This window comes from Colias croceus, chromosome 7 (genome assembly GCF_905220415.1).
Source record: "Colias croceus chromosome 7, ilColCroc2.1".
Taxonomy (NCBI): Eukaryota; Metazoa; Arthropoda; class Insecta; order Lepidoptera; family Pieridae; genus Colias; species Colias croceus.
Genome location: NC_059543.1, coordinates 8,034,335 through 8,057,669, shown reverse-complemented (window position 1 = coordinate 8,057,669; position 23,335 = coordinate 8,034,335). Strand labels below are relative to the sequence as shown.

The 23,335-nt window shown below is 33.6% G+C and overlaps 1 protein-coding gene across 1 annotated transcript in view; it reads left to right on the top strand.

Moving 5' to 3' along the window:
* LOC123693084 (all trans-polyprenyl-diphosphate synthase PDSS1) overlaps positions 1-21,560 on the top strand; it is a 36,458-nt gene extending 14,898 nt beyond the window's left edge. The window contains exons 5-8 of the mRNA XM_045638038.1: positions 16,440-16,529; positions 18,518-18,649; positions 19,862-20,056; positions 20,615-21,560. Coding sequence (XP_045493994.1) covers positions 16,440-16,529; positions 18,518-18,649; positions 19,862-20,056; positions 20,615-20,836 — 639 coding nt within the window. The 3' untranslated portion in view covers positions 20,837-21,560. The remainder of the gene's footprint in view (positions 1-16,439; positions 16,530-18,517; positions 18,650-19,861; positions 20,057-20,614) is intronic.
* Positions 21,561-23,335: the final 1,775 nt, after the last annotated feature.

Genomic DNA, 23,335 nt, shown 5'->3' with positions numbered 1-23,335 from the left:
AATTCTAGTTGTCTATGTTCAGTTTACCAAGATTCAATTTCGCTTTTTGTCTTTAAAGGTGTTCGGTTATTCCAGTTATATTTAAACTAGATAATGATATTAATATCCCACCAAAACATAAATGTAAAAATTGGAGCCGAGTTCAATCGTTGAATTAATTTGCCAAAAAAAGAAATGAGATCTAAATGTGTGCCAAGTTCTGCAGACAGTCCAGAAATTTATTTACAAAGATGTATTAAGTTCTTAGGTTGACGGAAAACTCAATTGTTTTATTTTCCCTTAGAGAACAATGTTTATTCCAAAATATAACTTTTTTAATTTGAATAATATAATTATTTTCACAAAGCAAACAACTAATGACCTATTGAACCCCATAATTTGATGAGGCTAGTTTTTAGAACCTCACAAAATATAAACAGTACCTATGTAAAACTAGCCTCATCAAATTATGGGGTTCAATAGGTCATTAGTTGTTTGCTTTGTGAAAATAATTATATTATTCAAATTAAAAAAGTTATATTTTGGAATAAACATTGTTCTCTAAGGGAAAATAAAACAATTGAGTTTTCAGTCAACCTAACAACTTAATACATCTTTGTAAATAAATTTCTGGACTGTCTGCAGAACTTGGCACACATTTAGATCTCATTTCTTTTTTTGGCAAATTAATTCAACGATTGAACTCGGCTCCAATTTTTACATTTATGTTTTTGGTGGGATATCATTACTTTTTGTACAGAAAATTACTCTGCAAATTTGATTTACTTTATAAATATAATACTTTTTATATACGATTTTTTTTTTCTTGCGGTTTCTCTGTATGGTTTGTTTAGTATTATTTTCTATATTTTCTTGTATGTTATGAATGTCAGCGCACATTGCCCCGTCATTATCTGCAATTTTTTAAACTCGTTTTCTGTTTAAAAGATTACATGATTTTCTAAACATCCAGCGTGAATTTGTACACACACTATTCTTCTTCTTCTTCTTTTTTTCAAATGGCAATTCCCGATCCTAGTGAGGACGGATTCTGCCAATGTCAGGTTTTGAACGGATGGTCAGTTTAAGTTAATGCTCATGTTAAGCGTGCTCTCACACACTATTACCAAGATGCAAAGATCGTTGTAGAAGAATCGTCGCCTTACTCCATGACGTTACGGTATTGCCATGACGCGATCTTGAAATTTTACTCTATACGCGCCTAAAGATGTTTCACTCATATTAATATTACGCAAATTAAATCATTTCGACCTTCGACGAAGCCTTCTTCCATTACACCATTTATGGTAATTATTTTTGCATGCTTGTATTGGCTAAACATGTTTGTGCTTTATTAATATAATTGTATCACCATTGAATACCATGTTTAAAGCAAAATAAAGATTTTATTTATTTATTTACACTGAAATTAAAACTAAACTAAACACTCATAAATAAAGAATAAATAAATGTGAATATGTAAAATTATATATTATTTTTAACTGTATGAGCAATAAAGGCAATATTTTTATTACAATTTTCTTTTATTTTACGTTTAATAACAGTTTTGAATAAAGAAATCATGCAATCGAAGTAATCCGCCCTAGCGATACTAGCATGTCCGTGAACTTAGCAGAGCATTTTTAGCAGATCAAAAAAATAATGTGAGTTCTTATTGCGTGCAGTTGAGTTCTAGAGTTCCTGATACTTTTTAGAAATAGTTCTGGCGTTTTTACCTGAAAAAACGACATTTGAAAAAATGATCTGCCAACTTCCCGTAGCAGAGCATTTTTAGCAGATCAAAAAAATAATGTGAGTTCTTATCGCGTGCAGTTGAGTTCTAGAGTTCCTGATACTTTTTAGAAATAGTTCTGGCGTTTTTACCCGAAAAAACGACATTTGAAAAAATAACTTAGCAGAGCATTTTTAGCGGATCAAAAAAATAATGTGAGTTCTTATCGCGTGCGGTTGAGTTCTAGAGTTCCTGATACTTTTTAGAAATAGTTCTGGCGTTTTTACCTGAAAAAACGACATTTGAAAAAATGATCTGCCAACTTCCCGTACTAGATAATTTTTAGCGGATCAAAAAAATAATGTGAGTTCTTATCGCGTGCAGTTGAGTTCTAGAGTTCCTGATACTTTTTAGAAATAGTTCTGGCGTTTTTACCTAAAAAAACGACATTTGAAAAAATGATCTGCCAACTTCCCGTAGCAGAGCATTTTTAGCAGATCAAAAAAATAATGTGAGTTCTTATCGCGTGCAGTTGAGTTCTAGAGTTCCTGATACTTTTTAGAAATAGTTCTGGCGTTTTTACCTGAAAAAACGACATTTGAAAAAATGATCTGCCAACTTCCCGTAGCAGAGCATTTTTAGCAGATCAAAAAAATAATGTGAGTTCTTATCGCATGCAGTTGAGTTCTAGAGTTCCTGATACTTTTTAGAAATAGTTCTGGCGTTTTTACCTGAAAAAACGACATTTGAAAAAATGATCTGCCAACTTCCCGTACTAGATAATTTTTAGCGGATCAAAAAAATAATGTGAGTTCTTATCGCGTGCAGTTGAGTTCTAGAGTTCCTGATACATTTTAGAAATAGTTCTGGCGTTTTTACCTGAAAAAACGACATTTGAAAAAATGATCTGCCAACTTCCCGTACTAGATAATTTTTAGCAGATCAAAAAAATAATGTGAGTTCTTATCGCGTGCAGTTGAGTTCTAGAGTTCCTGATACTTTTTAGAAATAGTTCTGGCGTTTTTACCTGAAAAAACGAAATTTGAAAAAATGATCTGCCAACTTCCCGTAGCAGAGCATTTTTAGCAGATCAAAAAAATAATGTGAGTTCTTATCGCGTGCAGTTGAGTTCTAGAGTTCCTGATACTTTTTAGAAATAGTTCTGGCGTTTTTACCTGAAAAAACGACATTTGAAAAAATGATCTGCCAACTTCCCGTACTAGATAATTTTTAGCGGATCAAAAAAATAATGTGAGTTCTTATCAGGTAAAAAAATCAGGTAAAAACGCCAGAACTATTTCTAAAAAGTATCAGGAACTCTAGAACTCAACTGCATGCGATAAGAACTCACATTATTTTTTTGATCTGCTAAAAATGCTCTGCTACGGGAAGTTGGCAGATCATTTTTTCAAATGTCGTTTTTTTCAGGTAAAAACGCCAGAACTATTTCTAAAAAGTATCAGGAATTCTAGAACTCAACTGCACGCGATAAGAACTCACATTATTTTTTTGATCTGCTAAAAATGCTCTGCTACGGGAAGTTGGCAGATCATTTTTTCATATGTCGTTTTTTCAGGTAAAAACGCCAGAACTATTTCTAAAAAGTATCAGGAACTCTAGAACTCAACTGCACGCGATAAGAACTCACATTATTTTTTTGATCCGCTAAAAATTATCTGGTACGGGAAGTTGGCAGATCATTTTTTCAAATGTCGTTTTTTCAGGTAAAAACGCCAGAACTATTTCTAAAAAGTATCAGGAACTCTAGATCTCAACTGCACGCGATAAGAACTCACATTATTTTTTTGATCCGCTAAAAATTATCTAGTACGGGAAGTTGGCAGATCATTTTTTCAAATGTCGTTTTTTCAGGTAAAAACGCCAGAACTATTTCTAAAAAGTATCAGGAACTCTAGAACTCAACTGCACGCGATAAGAACTCACATTATTTTTTTGATCTGCTAAAAATGCTCTGCTACGGGAAGTTGGCAGATAATTTTTTCAAATGTCGTTTTTTCAGGTAAAAACGCCAGAACTATTTCTAAAAAGTATCAGGAACTCTAGAACTCAACTGCACGCGATAAGAACTCACATTATTTTTTTGATCTGCTAAAAATGCTCTGCTACGGGAAGTTGGCAGATCATTTTTTCAAATGTCGTTTTTTCAGGTAAAAACGCCAGAACTATTTCTAAAAAGTATCAGGAACTCTAGAACTCAACTGCACGCGATAAGAACTCACATTATTTTTTTGATCCGCTAAAAATTATCTAGTACGGGAAGTTGGCAGATCATTTTTTCAAATGTCGTTTTTTCAGGTAAAAACGCCAGAACTATTTCTAAAAAGTATCAGGAACTCTAGAACTCAACCGCACGCGATAAGAACTCACATTATTTTTTTGATCCGCTAAAAATGCTCTGCTAAGTTATTTTTTCAAATGTCGTTTTTTCGGGTAAAAACGCCAGAACTATTTCTAAAAAGTATCAGGAACTCTAGAACTCAACTGCACGCGATAAGAACTCACATTATTTTTTTGATCTGCTAAAAATGCTCTGCTACGGGAAGTTGGCAGATCATTTTTTCAAATGTCGTTTTTTCAGGTAAAAACGCCAGAACTATTTCTAAAAAGTATCAGGAACTCTAGAACTCAACTGCACGCAATAAGAACTCACATTATTTTTTTGATCTGCTAAAAATGCTCTGCTAAGTTCACGGACATGATACTAGCGCGAGTGAGTGTGATGTCAGAGGCGCTTCGAATCTACAGATGTTTCGTCCTAAAATATGTAAACTTCAATAATCTATATCTCAGTCATTTATTGATGGATTTCAAAATTTTTTTCGGCCACTGATTAGTTTTGATCTATTTTTTAAGACTAGTAAGGTGAATATACTATTTTCTTTTTTTTTAAACTTTTCCATTTTTCCATACAAACAAAATTTATGTCATTGAAAAAAAAATTAAATACAAATAAATTCAGTATTTTCTGATTTTTTCCTTTGTACACTCACTATTACCTAGTTGATTACAAAATTTGAACTTTCTAGGTCATCTGGAAGTGGGTTAGGTTTTGTATATGTCTATAAGTCAGTCAGTCTTAAAAATTGCGATTTTTGGATATTAATATCTACGCAACTGTTTAATCTGTATTTATGAAATTTAAGGTTCTTGTTTATCTTGAGGTCCTCTTGATATGTACCAAATTTGGTTTATATAACTTAAATAGTTTTCGAGTTATAAGGGGGTGAAAAGTGGCTCGAAATGGTTCGTGTAAATATACACACGGCTGCTGCTCGCCAGTTCTCTTCGCTTGAACTCGGCTTGACACGCTGCCGCGTGTCTAGATAATGCAACCTTCACAAGGACTGTCGATTTGTATGTGTCGGGATGCAGTAACATCGTCCACTGTCGTATATATCAGGAAAATCCGACCGTGACATGAATAATAAACGTTCTATATCCATTAAAATTGAAATAAGACAAAGTACTATTGTAACGTCAACTAAGATTTAATATACAACGAAACGCATAACCTTCAGCTCTCAATCCTCATAACTAAATTGTAGTCCGATGATATAATAATACGATATTAATATATGAATGGAATGTTGAAGCACCTGAATCGCTATTTACGTATGTGAATGATGTCTTTATGGAGAATTGAATGCAGAGTGAATGGATTATGACGGCTCAGTTTTGGAGACATTGCTAGTGTTGCTAAGGCACGTGATCTTTATAGTATACTAGCCTACCGCCCGCGGCTTCGCCCGCTTTAAACGATTTGAGGTTTATACTATCCTATCTCTCAAGTTGGATCAAACTGCACATGGTGTGCGAATTTTATTATAATCGGTTAAGTGGTTTAGGAGTCCATTGAGGACAAACATTGTGACACGAGATTTATATATATTAAGATATGTGTCATAAGCATTGTGAGTGAATAATTATTGTGAGACACAATTCAGAGGCTAGTATCTTTACTGTGTCAGAGGTGCGGTCAAATTACAAACAATGTTTCGCCATTTTTTTTCGACTCAAGTTAATTGTATTACTAAATCTCTGTATTCCGCTGGCCTACGGTATCGAATACAGTGGAATCGAGCCCAGAACGTATCTGTTTCTAGTTATTGGAATATTTTAAATAATAGACGATTCAAATAATATGATTGTTACAACAATGTTTTTTACACGGTATGTTTCGTTTCTTTAGTAATAAAAGTGGACTGTAATGTAATTTTTACCGATATTTTACATTTAAACTTGACTGATGTTTTTTAAGAAAACATAAAAAATGTCTTGGCTCTCTAAAGAAGGTAATATTCATTACCCTCGATCGATCTGATAATAATTATATCTTTGATAAATACTAAATTCAAAAGATAATGTGTATTTAGATATCGTAAGTAGACCACTACGCCATTGAAGAACTAACTGATACGTTAGTCAGTGAGATCTCGTAGTGGCATATTTTACCAATGACTAACATTGAATGTGACGCCACTACTTTCTTTACCATATTTGAGCCATGCTTTCATAAGGAAACGGATTTTTAGTATAATTTCTCGACTTGAACATGACCATTCATGATAAAACCACATCTAAACATGCCCATGAACTCTACGTATATATTGATTATTGACCCAAGCAATATTGGACTAAGTACAAGAATAAATTACGGATATACATATTAATTATTCAAGCACGTATAAAACAAATATTGACACATTACGCGGATTTCATATTTCCTTGTTAAATGTTTCATCCCACTCGTAAAGATTAAATAATACAGGTACATTATAATATAATGTAAAAAAATGATTGAACTGCCTCGATCGTAAGAAAAGGATGAGGAATTTGGGTCATTAAGTCACGTTAAGGTTCTTGCCCTACATAAAAAGAGAACACGAAATGTGGGAAGTAGTCCGCGTACGCCTAGTCGCTAGAGCGTCGGGCAGACGATGCCGCCTTTCTCTCTCGCACTGGTTAGAGCGAGACGGCAACACTGCGGGTGCGCCTGCACGTAAACAACGTTCGAGAGTGGCTGTGGAGAGAAACAAGTGAGGCACCGAAAGCTGACGACCCCTGGTGAAAGTGCCTTGCGGTCATCTCTTAAATTATTTTTCGTTTGACTCACTCCCGCCTTTGCTCCGATTCGAGATATCAATGTACATTGTTTTGTACGTTTCAAAGGTTTCGTTACAAATATGCTTTTCGAAGAAAGGGATTGTTGTTAGTTTTGATTTGGTATTTATTTATAGCATGGTTTCAGGAGCAGTCAGGCGTGTGACGCGGAAGATGTATTTGGTGAAATATGATAATGTCAAAAGGCGTTCGTATGTAAATAGAAGCGTAGAACCTAATGGGTAGCGAAATCTTGTTAAGTTCTATTATAATATTTGTTGAATATCTTAGTGCTATTCTACCTGTCAAGACTATTTTGAAAATATGAATTTTAATCGCTATCATATTACCTTTGTTTTTATTAATTGTAAATGGTCCACTTTTTTATATGTTCTATCTCAGTTTGATAATGAAAGGCTTTTGAATATAAATTCAAGAGTTCTATTACCTATCAGTTTGAAAACTACTTTTTTAATTTTCGTTGTTTCCACTTTTAAAATTATACTTCGATATATAATATAAATCTGTAAACTTTAAAATCTTTTATTTAAACACAATGAATCGCTTCTAGTTCAGGATCCATCGCCCATTTTTGCAAGTGATTACTATCATGCTAATTTTCCGTGAGTAGCATTATTTTGATGAGACGTCCAATAATTTCGTCTACGAAACTCTCGATTGTGGTAGCTAACACAGGAGACTCTTTGATCAAACTATAGATTTTGTAGGACAAATATTTTTTCGAATTAAATTATTCGAAAAAATATTTGTCTGTCTTTGATCTTGAGATTGAACAAAAAAAAGTTCAATTAGTAATAAATATTTGAGAACCATCAAATCAAAAAATTGTATCCTTGTTTCCTCTGTTAGCTACCACAATCGAGAGTTTCGTACACGAAATTATTGAGCGTCTCATCAAAATAAAGCTACTCACGGAAAATTAGTTTGATAGTAATCACTTGCAAAAATGGGCGATGGATCCTGAACTATTCTTTCTTAATTAAATTCTATAAAACAAAACAAATTAATTCTAATACATTACAGTTCTTGGAATAAATCTATAAAACACAGAAACAAAGATGTTCTACAATTTAAATGCTCTTTGTTCAACATTACTTATACGCGCTACGCGTATCATTTACAAGGATAATCGCATAGAAACAAATGTTCCGGCTAATAAAACGCCTTTTGTATAAATAACTCAAATCACCTAAGCCTTTGAACATCTTTAATGTTTCAAATGTATTCGCGAGACAAATCGTATTTAGCGGTTTAACTTTTAATATTGACTCAGTTTATCGAGTGACTCTCATCCACGTTCTAATAACCAGTATTAGTATTATGTAATTTAAACTAATGTTGATTTTTCTGTTTCGTCTGAATTTGTACCTACCGTGTATGTTTCTCAGTACACAAACGCCTCGCTATTATATCGGGGTGCGTCTGTTTGAACACCATTTACGATCACGTTACTATGCACATTATGTGGAATTATTTACCGATGTCGTAAACGTTTTACGATCTTTTTACGATCGTGTACAAAATTAATGAAGAATTGCCTTCATTATTATTGTTTCATACGCCCATAGTTTCTTAATGAACTATGTTTCGAAATGGAATGTTTGAGAGGGTGAAGTTACATTACGAGTGGTGGTCGTTGACATTCGCGTTTTCCTTATATTCTGATTTAAATATGCGCATTCTGCAGGAGCTTTGTGCCGTACAAATAGATGTTCGCCACAATAGATGTGGTCGTCAAGGATGCGAAGAAACGTCAGCGTCGAATTGGCGATTCCTATCGTACCTGCTACCATTGTTCAGAATATGTCTCGATACTTATTGTTTGCAGGGCTTTGCTATGCCGTGGGACATGATGTTTTAATCAAGTCCGTGCGCGTCTGGAATATAAATGCACATCTTACAAGTACAGTGTAATATTTTAAAACGCGTTATTTATAATAGTTATAAACGTCCATCTTCTAGATATTCAATTAAGTTCCAACCAAAGAACGAGTCAAACTTTGCATGCTAACGTGATCAATTTTCAAAATTCCTTCTGCGATTTTCACGTGGTCAATACTTTTATACAGACAAATACACACTCGAATACTATAGTTAATCCAATCTGTTTTCTGCGACATCCGACACCGACTCTCGTATTCTGATTTCAAGGCCAGTCGTTACATAGCTTTCACTGCTACGAGCGATATCATAATAAACGTTTATTTTATTATCTCAAACATCATAAACAGTCTAAGTATGGAAGTTATAAAATTCTTTCTTAATTTATTTTGGGAATTCACAAATTTAGCAAAAGTCGGTCAGTAGGCCTATGCTAATTCGAAATACCTATAACCAGTAGATACGTGTAGATTACATAAAGTTCGTTCTCGTAGAAGCCCTTTATTCTTATCTCAACCTATTTGTTGTTACATAAGATTTGACTTTTTAATAGTTCAGCGTATATAGTGTTGTAATATTCTCGCTGGTGACAATTCGTGCGATAATTTCGTGTCCGGCTGCGCGTTCGTGACCCGCTATAAGAAAGAAATAAATGATTTGCCTTTTCCTGCGGTTCATGATGCAGTAATCATTACTAATTATACCCCTGACACATTGTCTTTTTCATATCTTACTTCATTCCGAAAAAGTGGGTACTGTTGGCATAGTTTCGCCGACTTAAGGATGTAGGTATGGTATTGTTATGGACCGTAGACTTATAAAAAAACGTAATGGAAATATCGACGCCCATATTAAGTAATTTTCACGATTAATAAATAAAAATAATTTGGCCTTTCATTAATGACTGGTTTGATAAATCTCAATTAGAAAAATAAATATTTTCGATTCATCATAAAATCCGTACACAAAGATGTCAAATTCGATTCGACGTCTTATTTCAAACTAGTGGTCCGCCCCGGCTTCGCCCGTGGTACGTATTTAGTATCCTATATCCTTCTCCTGGCTCTAAACTACCTCCCTGCCAATTTTCAGCTAAATCGGTTCAGCCGTTCTTGAGTTATAAGTGGAGTAACTAACACGACTTTCTTTTATATAATAAATATAGATTATATTTTTTGATGAAAGTTACTAACATCATACAGATAATAAATACATTCTACGTCATACGTGCACATACTAAAACCGATGGAAGAAGCGAAGGAACTTGCCTCTAAGCTATTTTAACAATGCCAATTTAAATACATATTTACACAAAACTCATTGAGATTTATGTAGATTAGTTAAGAGTATTTAATTAGGAAGACCTTGTTAGCTTTCTTTATCTCCAAGTTCCGTAATTAAATGTTTGTTTTAGAAAAAATCAAGGTTATTTGTTTAGACGAGCAAATACGGCAAATTGCAAATTTATGAAACGTGTGTTTGCAATTGTAGATCAGGTTTTTAAGTTCTACTTGTAAATTTAAATTCTCAAATTAGATGGCTTCATTGGTCGGTCCATATCCGGAATCTTATGAATATAATAGGCCCCATAAGTATATTTGTTAATTACTTTAAAACCTTATTACCTTTATGGAAAAACATTTATGGATTTAAAATTCCAAAGGTCAAAACATCTTATTCTTTTATTTTACGAGTCATTAAATGTATGAATTTGGTCTGAATACTAAAACGTAATCGATGTTATGTAAAACGCATCGAGTGCATTTTATTGTACCAAAACGATTCTTTACATTTACCTTGATACTTCGTAATTCGATTGTATCATTCTCATTCTCAGATGAAATCTCGGCAAAAGATTTAATTAAACGTGTTCTAATGAACGTGACTATTGGACTATTGCTTTCTATTGATCGTTGTGTGACATAGCATTTCGTTGAAAGCAAAATTCGTTCAACACTTTCCTCAACTGACCTAGCTGCCGTTAATAAAGAGTTAAGTAAAACTGGTCTTTATAACAGTACTCTGCGGGGAACGCTTGAGGGGATGTGGGTCGAGCTAACTTCATCCTATGATTTACGTTTATAGCGTGATACAACTAATAAATAATGTACTTTGTACGTACACTTGCAGCAAAATCAGGTCTGTTGATTCAGTTCTGTATCATACAGATTTAATATTTTTCTGAGTAATTCTTATTAAAGCTCGCTATTGGATACGCTTTGTCTCGTATAACCTTTAACTAACTTGGTAACATTTAACGCGAATGCCAATCACCGGATATATAATATTTATGTAATAATATGGGTAATATCTTCTCTGTTGACCAACGTATTAAGAGTTATTTCTAAAATATGTTTCAGAAATGATTGAAAGCGTGATGTTATTATGTTTAATTTTAAGGGCCTAGTTTTTTTTTTTTTATTTCAAACGTATAGTATTTAAATCGAATCAATTTAGAGTGTAAAAGTGAGGTAAATATTACCAACCTGAATACGTTTTTCGAATATATAGACATTTCAAATTAGCATGCAACTGATCTTGCTACGGCAAAGTTCAAGATTCTCTGAATTACGATAGAAATACTTGACGTTAAGTATTTCGTAAGAACAGCGTTGCACCACTTATACTATTTTTATTTTGCATCTATGGGTCAGGGGCATACTGGCCGTTCCTTACGTTTTATGGCATCTCTACTTTATCGCAAGTACGAAAAACATTTAATTGCAATTAGTTTCGCTCGATTATCCGTCAACTCTCGAAATAACTTGGAGAATGTAATTTGGAATGTTATGATTTCTATCGAGTTTCTAGCATTATACAGAAATTATTGCGAATGTTTTTTTATAGCATTTATCTAAACGCGAGACGATCAGTTTTTATAGGAGAGTCTAGTAATTATTTTATATATGATTTCACATATCCAATACGCTTCCATATGTCACTATAGTATCTAGCCAGGTGTGTTGAAACGATGCCCACTCGGTGGCCACTAATCGCCACAACATGCCTGCATGTTTCGCAAGTGGACTGGACCGACCAGTCACTCGATGCGAAATACTTCAATCGACATTAATTCGAATAAATCTTGATCGTTCTGATGCCAGAATACTATAAAGCAATCGTGGAGTAACCATTTTTGCTATACTGAACACCGCTGTAATAAAACTTCTAGAAAAAGTTAAATATTCTTCCATTTTATGTGGATAATGCAGGTAACTTTTAAGGAAATATTATACTGCAATAAAATAGTGGCTTATCCATTAATACATATTATAGCATATATTAAGTCTTCGGAACGTAAATTTAAAGATGACTATCTGATGATATACCTGTTTAACAGTTCAAAGTCAATTGCCAAATTTTGCCCCACTAAATATATTGAAAAGTGAAAAGGCACACCTATGGTTGAATATTTTAACACGCGTACAATCGAAATCGCGGGCTCCGTTAATATGTATTTATCAATAAATTAAAATTAAGACTATAAGTCGTAGTGGGTGTCGCAACAACCTGATATTTGATATCCCAGTTTCTCAAAGACGATTTTAGATGGCTAATGCAAAAGCGGGCAATCGTCCGGAGGGGGAGGGGGGATGAGAGGGGAGTCAAGGCCGGCCGCGTGACACACATCCCGCCACATTCACCTTCCGACTGCCACCTGCACCACCACTGTCAAGGCTGCCTTGCGAAAGACCGATACACGCCACCACCACCCGGCCACTCGAGACCCACTTGTGAAAATAATGTCGCAACCGCTGATCGAGTCCAAACGCTATCTCAAGTTCATAGAGCTTATTCAAATATTATTTTATTATACACTTGGGATTCTAGCAGCGGTCACAACCATACATTAAACAAACAATTATTCCGAATTCGTATCGGTTTTTACGCTTTGTTCATATGCTTTTGAAAAATCTTGACGTGACTAGATAATTTTAGGTAAAAAGTAAATTAATATTCACTGAGTAACACGCCTCATAAATAATGGTACACTTCGGTAGCAAGGGGTTGATTATTTCTATTGATAATGGGGAGACGGCAGCAGAGCTTGCATTTTAATTTGTAGTGTAAATAAACTGCAAAGTAGAAACTCCAAACGCATTTGGAATTTACTCAGCGTGAAATCGTAGAGATTTTTCTGGTAAATTATTCATATGACTCGCGATGGGCGAACTTTCGACGTAGAAAGCCTTTCACTCTTATCGCCGGTCATGTGCAAAACCTCAACGTAAACCCGAGTTAGACGACCTTCGCTTTCTCGAACAATAATGTGTAATGAACGGGCGGGAAAACAAATATGTACGTATTATTTTATTGGTATTACGGCGATTCAAATAATACCTTGAACCTAAATATTTTAATGCTGCACTTTTACTAATACTTTAAATTTTCTTTACAATTCGTTTAAGTTGCACAGATGCATGTATCGTGACAAACGTAATGGTCAGTTGAAGTTAGTGTAGTTAGTATAGCGGATGCGTTTTTAGTTCGGACAGGGGCGGACCGCAGAAAGTGTGTTAATGCGTGCACGTTTTGCGCAACGAAGCGCGTACGACACGCGCCACGAGCGATACCACACCTGTGGATCCCGTTGCCTTGGATACATCTTGTGATTTTTAAACATAGATATAGATACTGGTTTTCCTGGTCGTGTGATTGAACTAACTCAAACATTATTCAATTAGACTTCTAGAAGCACTTTTGAATCGTCACATTTTAACCATTTACCACTGATTCGGAAAGCAGTATCTATGGGCAAGAAACTCCATAGTTGCTCTTTAAAAATCATGTCAATATTACCTTATTAACTAATCTTGGCAATCAATGCTCTTAGGATACATGTTGAGCCTTTTTACATTTTTAACAAATTGAAAATGTCCAAATTGAAAATGCACACAGATGCACGTTAATTAAATATTTTTTATGTAACAAATGTGTGAAAGTAAATTGGTGAAATGTTTAAAACGGATTTATTGCAAAATTTAAAAATTTTGATATAAGCTCTATAGTTTCTAATCTATCGTATATTAATTAACGACATAACAAATTTCGATTAAATGTTATCAAAAAGACATTAAGTAACTTTTTATGATTGAAATCTATAAAGTCTAAGACTTTGTCTATAGTCAAGAGCACACTACATTATACAATAAAATCTTCTTACATTAATGTTTTTATAACATAATTTTATTACTCAAGGTAGTTTTCTTTTGTTTAAGAATGTAAGAAACACATTTTCGTTTTTAATTTGATACATATTATTATAATTTGGAAATTTGCTTCATCTATCATTTCATGAATAAAAAGTATGTCCGGCAATTAGTAGTAGATATGATTAAATTTCATAAAGCAAGTATGTTAATTAAAGTATTTGGTATAATTAACTTCATTTAATTATATAAATTAGAGAAAGCAGTGTGAATATTCAATTAATTATTATTGTTATAAAAATCCTATTAGTATATAAATATGTAGTAATATTATAGAATTGACTCATCAATCGGTCATTGAGATTTGAAATTAGAAATGGCAATTTTGCAGTTGGCTAACTTTGGCCTTGTTATGATTAATGTCTTGGTGTTGCAGGACAAAAATGCTGATTCCCAGTGACTTGCATATTATAACAATAAAACTTATTCACACGTTACATAGTAAAGTTTTGAAGTCTATTGAAAATCTTTAAAGGTCTCATCGGTTCAAGGGCGTATTGCTTCAAATGTTTGATCACTACTAGAGAGTCCATTGAGTAAATATTGGGTATTTTATATTTATAAGAATATATTGTATTGCATAATGCATTCAACGTTTCAATGGGTACTGACAAGCTTGTTAACAAATGCGTGATCAAAACAATAACAATACAATATTAAACCTATAATTTACTCTTTAACTGCAGTAGCCAATATATTAAATAATTAATTATTATGCCATTTTATTTTACATTTTTAGTGTCCTGAAAATTATAATGAAACTGTGATAAGGAACTAAAGTAACCGTCTCATTCCAGTCCGTGGTTATCGTGATCGGAAATAGATATAAATTGAAACCGTTCCACATGCTAACAACAACTACCGACTTTACTTTCTACTCAGTTTTTATGTGTAAAAATGCTTATCATAAAGGGTTGTTAGTCCCCGCACACGATATAAGATTTCGGGAGTTATGACTTCCCTATTAATATTTAACCATATTCTTATACGTTGGAATATATTTAGAAGTCATCGACACATAGAGGATGCAGTTGCATTGCGATTCAGTCCATTAAATCTCGTCATCATACCATTCTTTGTTTCGATTCATTTACGTTTCCTAAATATTACAAATATAGATTTATGACTGTTTGAGGATATAAATTGTATTACAAATACAATTAACAAAAACGCAGATAGCAAAGATAGTTTGTTAGGAAATGAGGCAACTGTATTTTATTACTGAACCGTTAACGTAAGCCGGTGTCTCAAGGCCAAACAATCTATAGCTCTGGCTAGCTAGTCGAAGTGGACGCAGATGTGCCAGTTGGTTTCCCATTTGTCCCTTTGCATACCTATGTGTAGGTGTGCCGAAGCCGGTCAATCGATGTAGGCTAACCAGTGGCCAGTGTTTGTTAATGAGCGGAGTGACGACTCGGGTGCCAAGTCACTGAGCCGGCGAAACCGCCGTACGGCATTAGTATGCCGGCGGATCACAACTTTCTACGCATTCTTGTCGGCAGCAGGAGAAATGAGCGCTACATACACGTAACAATTATTTATTGTAAGCATAGGTTTAGTCCTCGTTTTTGACCAGTACACAATACTTAAATTAATGGTGTTGTTAACGGCGGTTATTTCCGAACATTGTGATCTGTTTTCCAAAGTAGATTGATTCTTCTATAAAAACGTTAACATTCCATTAGACTATTTTCTGGTTGTAATAAAATTGAGTACTACCAGATAGTATTAGACACGACCCGATATTTACGTGTTCGCTAATTACGTCGCAGGCGGTTGTCATTGAACTGAATTCATACTGCGAGTCCACTTATAAAATTTGTTAGAATGCTATTCGGCAATAATGTCACACTTTGTGGTCAATTTTTGCGGTACCGCAAGGTTGTTAAGCTTAATTTGTCATTAGATACTTATATTTTCTATTCCCTTTTAGGAGTATACTTATTTAATATTATTTTATAAAAAGTGCCCTGGCTCTTATCTAAATCGCTTTGCAATTCACAATATTTAAACTTTCACATTTTTGCTATGACTAAATTAAAATTGAGGATATGATTATTAACGAAAGTCAAGATTCTATTCCGTGTAGCGTCACTAGACATTCTCACTTTCAATATCACAAATATTATTCATATCACGATTTCTATATGATAAATACATTATGTCTTAAATTATATAAATATTAGTTTATTAATAAGTCTACTAATACATGACTCACTTATACCTACAGACGATGGATTATTTTGTTCGTTTTTTCTTTACAATTTTAATTGCGGTCCAATAATATGTATATAGAAAACGTTGGTCAGATGAGCAATTGATACAGAGGAAACTTGAAACAAATATGCGTCTTTAAGAATTTGTAGGAATTATTGGAAAAGGTTTTAAGCCAAACGACCAACCCGCATATGACCTGTGTCATGGATTAATTATAAATGATGATGTTGTAGGACCTGTATACCTTTAATCTAACAAATGTTTCTCGATGTTTTCAGGTTGCAATGGCCGGCGACTTCATCCTCGCTGTGGCGTCGATGATGATAGCTCGCTTGCGCAGTGACGAGGTCACGTTGGTGCTCAGTCAGGTACGCATTAAAAATCTATATAATATTTGTAATATGTAATATTTGTATTTAATGCCTAGGGCTTTAAGCGCGTAGTCAAAGGAAATTCCCGTGGGAATGAGATGTTTCACCGCAGTATTATAAAGATCCTCTTCCTTATTGTCGACAATGCAACTAAAATGTTTTTTCAATTCAAAAACACAATAAAATTCTAAATCAATTAATAATTCAGCTACATAATGTAAGTTAATTTGAATAAAAAAGATGCTGGCAACTAATCTGTTTACCTAATTTCAGTAAATAAAAAAAGTTGTTATAGTAATGTTTACGGATACCGATATGAAATATAGCTATTTCCTTCGAACATTTTTAATTAAATAACGTGTAAATAATTGCAGTATTCCTTTCAACTCGTATAGCAATAACAAATCGTATGAAGCTGTTAAGTTTTTTATGTTGATATAAATATAAACAGTTGGAAGAGCATTTGGGATGGAGAATACAATGTTCATACTATCCAAATACATGCCGGATTCTGACAAGATAATCGTGCATTCATAAATATTGTAGGTAAATCAACTGTTTAATAATACTGTACTTGAAATAAGTATTGTTGATTTACCCGTTATTTTATACGTGTATAACCTGCTTAGTTTTTTTGTGGGTGTCTGAAATTGTTGTCTAATTTTTTTTTAAATATGAGATCTAAAACAAAATTTTTACCTAGTCTTGATTAAAAATAGCTTTATTTTTCCAATTCTAAGATTATCTTAATATGTATCTAATCCATACTATAATATTATAAATGCGAAAGTAACTCTGTCTGTCTCTCTGTTACTCAATCACGCCTAAACTTCTAAACCAATTTTCATAGAATTTGGTATGGAGATATTTTGATATCCGAGAATGGACATAGGCTACTTTTTATCCCGGGAAAATGACGCAATCCCGGAAATCCCACGGGAACGGGCAGTATGCGAGTTTTTCTTTGACTGCGTGGGCGAAGCCGCGGGCGGAAACCTAGTAATTAATAATTCTTGTACTTTGTTGCTAAAGAAAATATTTAGTCTTTGAATGTGTGAACTCATTTGCTGTTGCATGATTTTTCTCATTTGTTATTCATTGCAAGTCTCAAGTACTGACTATAAAGTTATATGAATTATATTTTAATGTTCTATGAGGTACAAATATATGATTTCGTTTGAGTTTGACTTCGTTTTCTACAAATTAAGTTTCCACAAAGAGAATTGAGTAAATATAATTGTGAAAACTGAATCCACCAAAAAAATGTGTGCGGGTACTAGTGTACACACGTAAGAAGTGAAACTTCTTTATGACCTTATTTTTTCAAAAATAATGTACTATATGCAACTTTATAGAAATACGTTGAATCACGCGTGGTAGGCATAAGAAAAAGATGGCGCGTAACGGAAAAATGTCACGCGTAACGAAGAAATGTTACACTAAATTTTTTTCTAACCCCGATAAAGAAGTTTCACTTCAAAAAGTAAACTATTTAACAGTATAAAATAATGTATGTAAGTTAAGAAAAGAAATAATCTAAATGTACATACAATATTATGTAATTAACATTTACCTTAAAAATATTAATTTTTACAAAATTTTAATGACACAAACTATTCTTTGACCCGTTTTATTAGTCTTACATAGTTGGATTTAAAAGATGACTCAAGACAAATGTCAACATCTATCTGTCTCGTTCCGTGTTGAAATTATGAATTCGAACCAACACATATTAAACAGATTTAATGTATGCGTCTTCGTGCATAATCATATATCATACCAATTCTATATTCATAAGGAAACCATAAATATAAGGTATAAGCATCAAGGCTATTAAAATAACGATTAAAATGCACTATAAGTAAAAAATCACAAAAGAGCTTTTTATGAGCTTTTCCAAATCTTAATTATTTTAAGAGGAATTTATTTAGAACAACGATTAACTATTATATTATTTTAAACAATTAAAACTTGTCTCATTACAGGTGGTGACTGACTTGGTACAAGGTGAATTTATGCAACTTGGAAGTAAAGAAACAGAAAATGAAAGATTCGCACACTACCTCACGAAGACATACAGAAAGACCGCGTCACTTATTGCCAATTCCGTTAAAGCGGTAAGTATTTGCTATCTCTTATGATACATTTTTTAATTTAAAATGTTGAGTTTTTTTAATGAAAATAAAAAGTTTGGAATATTTCCAATAACGTTAAATACTATTACTACGATAAATATTATGCCACAAAAGCTCGAATACCATTTGTTAAACCAAATAAGTATAGGATGCACACGAAGGGCATATTATCATTAGTCACATACTAGCAAAGTGTATGATTGCCTAACGCTTACAAAGATGTAAAGAATATGCTGTCTCATATCATTAAACACACACAAGCAAAGGAAAAATTCACGTGCCCTTTTCCCTGAAACAGATGTCACTATAGAAAGTATACAAGTTATTCCCTATCACAACTGGCAAAATGTATACAAGTGTTCCCTACCACAACGGTCCGCCCCGGCTTCGCCCGTGGTTCATATTTCGCAATATAAAGTAGCCTATGTCCTCGGGTATCAAAATATCTCCATACCAAATTTCATGCAAATTAGTTCAGTAGTTTAGGCGTGATTGAGTCACAGACAGACAGACAGAGTTACTTTCGCATTTATAATATTAGTATGGATTACAAATACAAAAAAAATAATAATGGCGTATCCTATTTTACCCTATATCTTGTCCATTTCCCTCTTCTAGTAGGCAACACCCGTAATATCAGTTGCGATAGTCTATGGGCGGCGCACTTAGCTTACCACCAGGCAAGGCGTCTGCTCGTTTGCCTTCTAATTTCATTAAAAAAAATACATTTACAAATTCCCTTCACAACTGGCAGAAAGTATACAAGTAATCCAAGTGCAATTATGTGCTTTATTTGTGAGGCGAGAGCGTATATTCTGCCGTAACACAGTCTTAGACTAGCACGGAGTGTATAACTGCTATCGGCTACAGTAACGTACAAATAATAATTATTCTACCCACATTTACGTACACATTTTGTTTCGATCTGGTTAGTGCATGATTTGTAATAAGTAATCGTATGAAATGTTATAAGTCTTATTAAACTTGTATTAGTAAAGGATTTAATTTGGAACACAAAACGATTTAATGAAATTTTTCTGTATAAATAATTAAAAAAGACGTTTTATAATATATAACTATGTATAAGGCATTAAGAAAGACAAATTGCGTTGTTATTTTGTAAGATTTTTACTGTATGTGTACAAAAAAGTTTTTTTTTTTAATAAATAAATAAATAAAATAAATGCCCCCCAGGTGGCACTACTGAGCGGCGCGGACGAGAGCACGTGCGAGCTCGCGTTCCAGTACGGACGCAACGTGGGCCTGTCGTTCCAGCTGGTGGACGATCTGCTGGACTTCGTGTCCTCTTCACAGGCGATGGGCAAGCCCACCGCTACTGACCTCAAACTTGGACTTGCCACCGCGCCAGTGCTGTTCGCTTGTGAAAGGGTGAGGGATAATTTTAATTGTTTTTATTGTTGAAGTGAAACTTCTTTATCGGGGTTGGAAAAAGATTTAGTGTAACATTTTTTCCGTTACGCGCCATCTTTTTTTTGTCCCTACCACGCGTGATTGTATTTCTGTAAAGTTGCATATAGTAAATTATTTTTTGAAAAATAAGGTCATAAAGAAGTTCTTACGTGTTAACACTAACTAGTACACGCACACATTTTTTTCTTTACCTTGCTAGATTTTTTAAATCTTATTTTGATTGGTTAAAATTGACAACAAACAATTTTTACGCTAAAGATAGAGTAAATAAATGTATGTGGATCGTATCGTTAGCTAATTTCAGTTGACTTAAACATAAAAATTAAAATTTTACTATGTCTATCATCTTATAAGCTATTACTATGTTACTATGTCTATCAAATTATAATAATTTCAAAATTTATTTCCCAATTTTTCATTCACACTACCAATATTTTTCACTACCATGTTTTTTCTATAAGAAATCGTCTATAAGCGATATTTGTGTTTAGTGCAATAATGTCATATATTCCGCAGTACCCCGAGCTGAACCCGATGATAATGCGGCGGTTCCAAGAAGCGGGCGACGTGGAGAAAGCCTTCGAACTGGTCCACAAGTCACGTGGTCTCGAACAGACACGTTTCCTCGCGCGCAAACACGGGCTAGAAGCGGCGAGATTAGCCAGCGAGCTAGCCGACTCGCCCTACCAGAAGGCGCTAGTCGTCACCACAGACCTCGTGCTCAATAGGATCAAGTAACGCACCTTTTATATGGGAGCAGCCGATTGGGAGCTTCTGTTGTCCAGGAGAGAATGTGCTAGGAGACGGAGTTGGTGACTTCTTAGTAGAGCCCCACTGTTTTAGAGATCAAAAAATATTTTTTTAAAGGATAGATAAAAAGTTAAAAACGTAGTAGAGTATAGCGCCCTTCACTAACCTCAATTTCAACCAATAACGCGATAATATATAGTAAACATTTTATGAACAAATTTTGATGCTCATAACAAATGAACATCAAAATTGACTGTGAAAGAGTTGTGAATTCAATGGTTATCAAAAGTACATTGTACAATCATTAGCGAATTTCTGGGGTTCTGTATGTCCTAAGCTAACGAGCCATATGAAATATGTTGAACATTGTCTTTCTTTATTTTCTTCATTCTGACCTTGATCCGAGTTCTAAATGATTTCAAAACCAGTGAAACTACCCAGTTAACAATTGTTCCTTTCACAGTAAAGTGATAAAACAATTAAAAATCATCGTAATCACTTGCTTATTGAGATCAAGTGAAACACGAAGCGTGGGAAGACGCTCATGCAATTAAGAAAGCCAGATATATTATGGGCTCAAATATCACTTATTACAATGGTTGGCTCTATTTGGAAGTACCATATAGCGAGGTTACGGCCATTTCGCACGTTCCACTTGATTAAGAATGAGATGGCAAATTTTCTACGAAGGACGTAGAAATTTAGATCGAGAACTTTAGATAGATTACTTTCACTACACACAAATGAATAAGAGCGAGACGACATGATCTTTATTAATATTGATAGTTTATAGTGAAGTAAATTGTTTTGGTGTGCGTAGTTTTTAAGATAATAAAATTATACACACTTCAATAATGCATACTTTTATACGATTGATAGGTTTACTCGCTTGTGCGAAAGTAATTATAAAACTAATTACTGCGATGTTTAAACTCAACCTTGGCTGCAAGGTATGCAAGCCGACAATTATCTCGACTCTTTTCGTTATTTTTTTCATCTCATGTCTTTTAATTAAAGATTCGAACGATAATAATTGATTATACATTCTTAATAAAGTAAGACATTATAGGATTTATTTGTATGTGTGCGTGAACGATTTATAAAGACTCGAGTGCGTTAGTGTATATTGGTATTTCATGTCTGTGTGTGTGTGTATCTAAGACGATATAATATCGTAGATATTTTACGTCATATTGTATCTTTTGAGCCTTACAAATCATAATCTCACTCCAACACGTGTCAACATGTGTTCGAGTGTACACAAAAGTTATTTTATTTAATTAGTTAACGGTTACGTATAACTTTCTAAACCATATTTATTCTTCGTTTGTCTTTCGTTTATGTGACCTGATTTATGTTAAGTTTCATTTCGTTTCTAAATAACGTAAATTATCTACGAGTAAGAGCCGGGTTTCATTCGATCGAACGTGGCGTCCATTTAGTAACACCATATTTGATGTATTTGAGGACGTTTCTTTTAAAATTCAGACATTGCTAAGGCTCGGACTAAAGAATAGTGTCGACCTTCTGGAGGCCGGCTCTTCAAGCGTGTTTGTGACATTCGTTACCAAATATCGCTGTACATAATAAGTGTACAATATGCTCAACTCATTTATTATTGTATCCATTTATTTTGTGCGAAGTAGGCTATTTTATTTTACTTATATACTGTATATAGCTATTTTAGTTACTCTCTGTTATGTGCAATTTATAAAGCGCCTGTATACAAGTTCACGAAATCATCACAAAATTGATTCCATTCAGTTAATCTGTTTGTGTAAATACTGCAAGTCATTGGATGAGTTACCCGTGTCGTATCTTCAGAACCAATTACCTCAATTTCTTTAGTATACACGTTATGTACTAAGAGGTGTATATGTATTGTTCTTATATAGTATTAAATTATTAGTTTTGTACGTAATTGCACAATATTACTTAGGCATATAATATTGTTACATACCGTTGCGTTAAAAATTTTAGATTTTAAAAAATATCATATTATTACAATTGTAAATAATGTTATGGGATATAATCGTTGATATTGAACGAATTTATTGTCGACGTATATGAATATGTTATTGTCTAAAATGTGCACTCAGAGCACGATTATGAAGATGTTTATTACATAACAAAAATATTAGTCATATATACTAACTTTTCATGTAGACCGACTCGACGACTGCGCTAAATATCACCGTAATAGTGTATTCCTTCTTCATTGCTTTAATTTAAACGTCCATAATGTAAGATTTCAAACGATATTTCATGTACATCGGAGTAAAATAATATATATTATATTTGCTTCGTTGTAACTACAGTCGTTGCGTCAGTCATAAGGGGGATTGAAAAAGTTGTATGTAGATTGCATCCAATGGGAGTCAATGAATTTTATTTATATATATTATGTAGTCATGTACTTAGCTCGTATTGTTTGTAAATACTTACTGTGTAAAGTGCTAAATCATGGATAATTTTATAAATAATAGT